This window comes from Monodelphis domestica, chromosome 6 (assembly GCF_027887165.1).
Source record: "Monodelphis domestica isolate mMonDom1 chromosome 6, mMonDom1.pri, whole genome shotgun sequence".
Classification (NCBI taxonomy): Eukaryota; Metazoa; Chordata; class Mammalia; order Didelphimorphia; family Didelphidae; genus Monodelphis; species Monodelphis domestica.
This window is the reverse complement of record NC_077232.1, coordinates 24,636,248-24,637,798: the sequence shown is the minus strand read 5'-3', so window position 1 is coordinate 24,637,798 and position 1,551 is coordinate 24,636,248. Positions and strand designations below refer to the sequence as shown.

The 1,551-nt window shown below is 33.9% G+C and overlaps 1 protein-coding gene across 1 annotated transcript; it reads left to right on the top strand.

The window, feature by feature from the left end:
• The first annotated feature begins 297 nt into the window (after window positions 1–297).
• On the top strand, window positions 298–1,242 carry LOC100020790 (olfactory receptor 1165-like). The gene has a single exon (XM_001373121.3). It carries the CDS (start codon window positions 298–300, stop codon window positions 1,240–1,242), a length of 945 nt encoding a protein of 314 aa, XP_001373158.3.
• The last annotated feature ends 309 nt before the right edge of the window (window positions 1,243–1,551 follow it).

The following is a 1,551-nucleotide window of genomic DNA, read 5'->3' as shown; positions in this document are numbered from 1 at the left end:
ATAAAGTAAAAGGAGGAATAATAACTAAGAAATTGAAAACACAAAAAAAGTTAAATTTGACATAAACATAGACTGCATTGCAATGACAATTATCAAAGTTTTAACATTATCGACTGCTTTGAGAAATAGTGGCCTCAACCTCAGTAAAAGTCTAGAAGAAATTGAAAGACAATCAAGTCTAAACAAAATTTAGAGGGAAGGGTTATTTTTCATGTATGGATTGGCGTTGATAACCTTCCAGATATTTTTGCATTCTGAAATGTAATTCTGTTACTGAAACTTTCTTCAACAGGAACTATGATGTGTGCTGACCAAAATCAGACTTCTGAGATTATGTTCATCCTTTTAGGATTCTCTGATTATCCTGATCTCCAAGTATTCCTCTTCTTTGTGTTCCTGATCATCTATACGGTCACTGTGGTGGGAAATCTTATGATGATTCTGATTATCAGGATCTCTCCAAAACTCCATACCCCTATGTACTTTTTCCTTAGCAACTTGTCCTTTGTGGATTTCTGCTACTCTACTACCATTACACCCAAATTACTAGAAATCTTGGTTGTAGATGACAGAATTATATCTTTCTTGAGCTGCATAACACAATTATTTCTTACTGCTACTTGTGTGGTAACTGAGGCTGTTTTGTTGGCGGTGATGGCCTATGACCGTTTTGTGGCTATTTGTAATCCCTTGCTATATACAGTTGCCATGTCTCAGAAACTCTGTATTCTCCTAGTGGTTATGGCCTATTCATGGGGCATAATTTCTTCAATAACATTCACTTACTCTCTCCTTGTATTATCATTTTGTAGAACTAATATAATTAATAATTTTTTCTGTGAATATTCGGCAATCTTTTCTTCCTCCTTTTCTGATAAACACTTCACTGAAATAATCCTTTTTAGTCTCACAAATTTTAATACATTTTGCACACTCTTGATTATCCTCACCTCATATCTTTTTATCTTAGTCACCATCATGAAGATGCCTTCAACAAGTGGGAGACATAAAGCTTTCTCTACTTGTGCTTCCCATATGACAGCAGTTATCATTTTCTATGGGGCCATTCTTTTCCTCTACTGTGTACCTAGTTCCAAAAGCTCATGGCTCCTAATCAGAGTGAGCACTGTTTTCTATTCAGTAGTGATCCCCATGCTTAACCCACTAATATATAGCTTGAGAAACAAAGATGTGAAAGAAACTGTTAAGAAATTAATGGATTTCAAAATATGTTCAAACTAAAATTCCTTGGATGGATAACAGGTCTACAATCTGAACTGCTGTTGGAAAATTTACAGTCATATTTATTTATTCAATATCTTCTTCACCAACTAAAACGAGTGCTTCAGTATAAACAGCAGAAAAGATCCTGCATTGAACTGCAAATATCCATATATAACTTGCTCTACTTTTTTTAAAGTTTATAATAAAATCATATGCTTTTCAATATTGTTCTGCTCACCTGTGATGCTATCTGGTAATTTTTATGTTGCTTTCTGGTCACGAAATATGTTTCAATGGAATGATATTGCTATTAATAATAGTATTTGC

What these genes read in the sequence shown, in the direction of transcription:
- LOC100020790 (XM_001373121.3), top strand. Translation starts at nt 298, where the DNA reads ATGATGTGTGCTGACCAAAATCAGACTTCTGAGATTATGTTCATCCTT.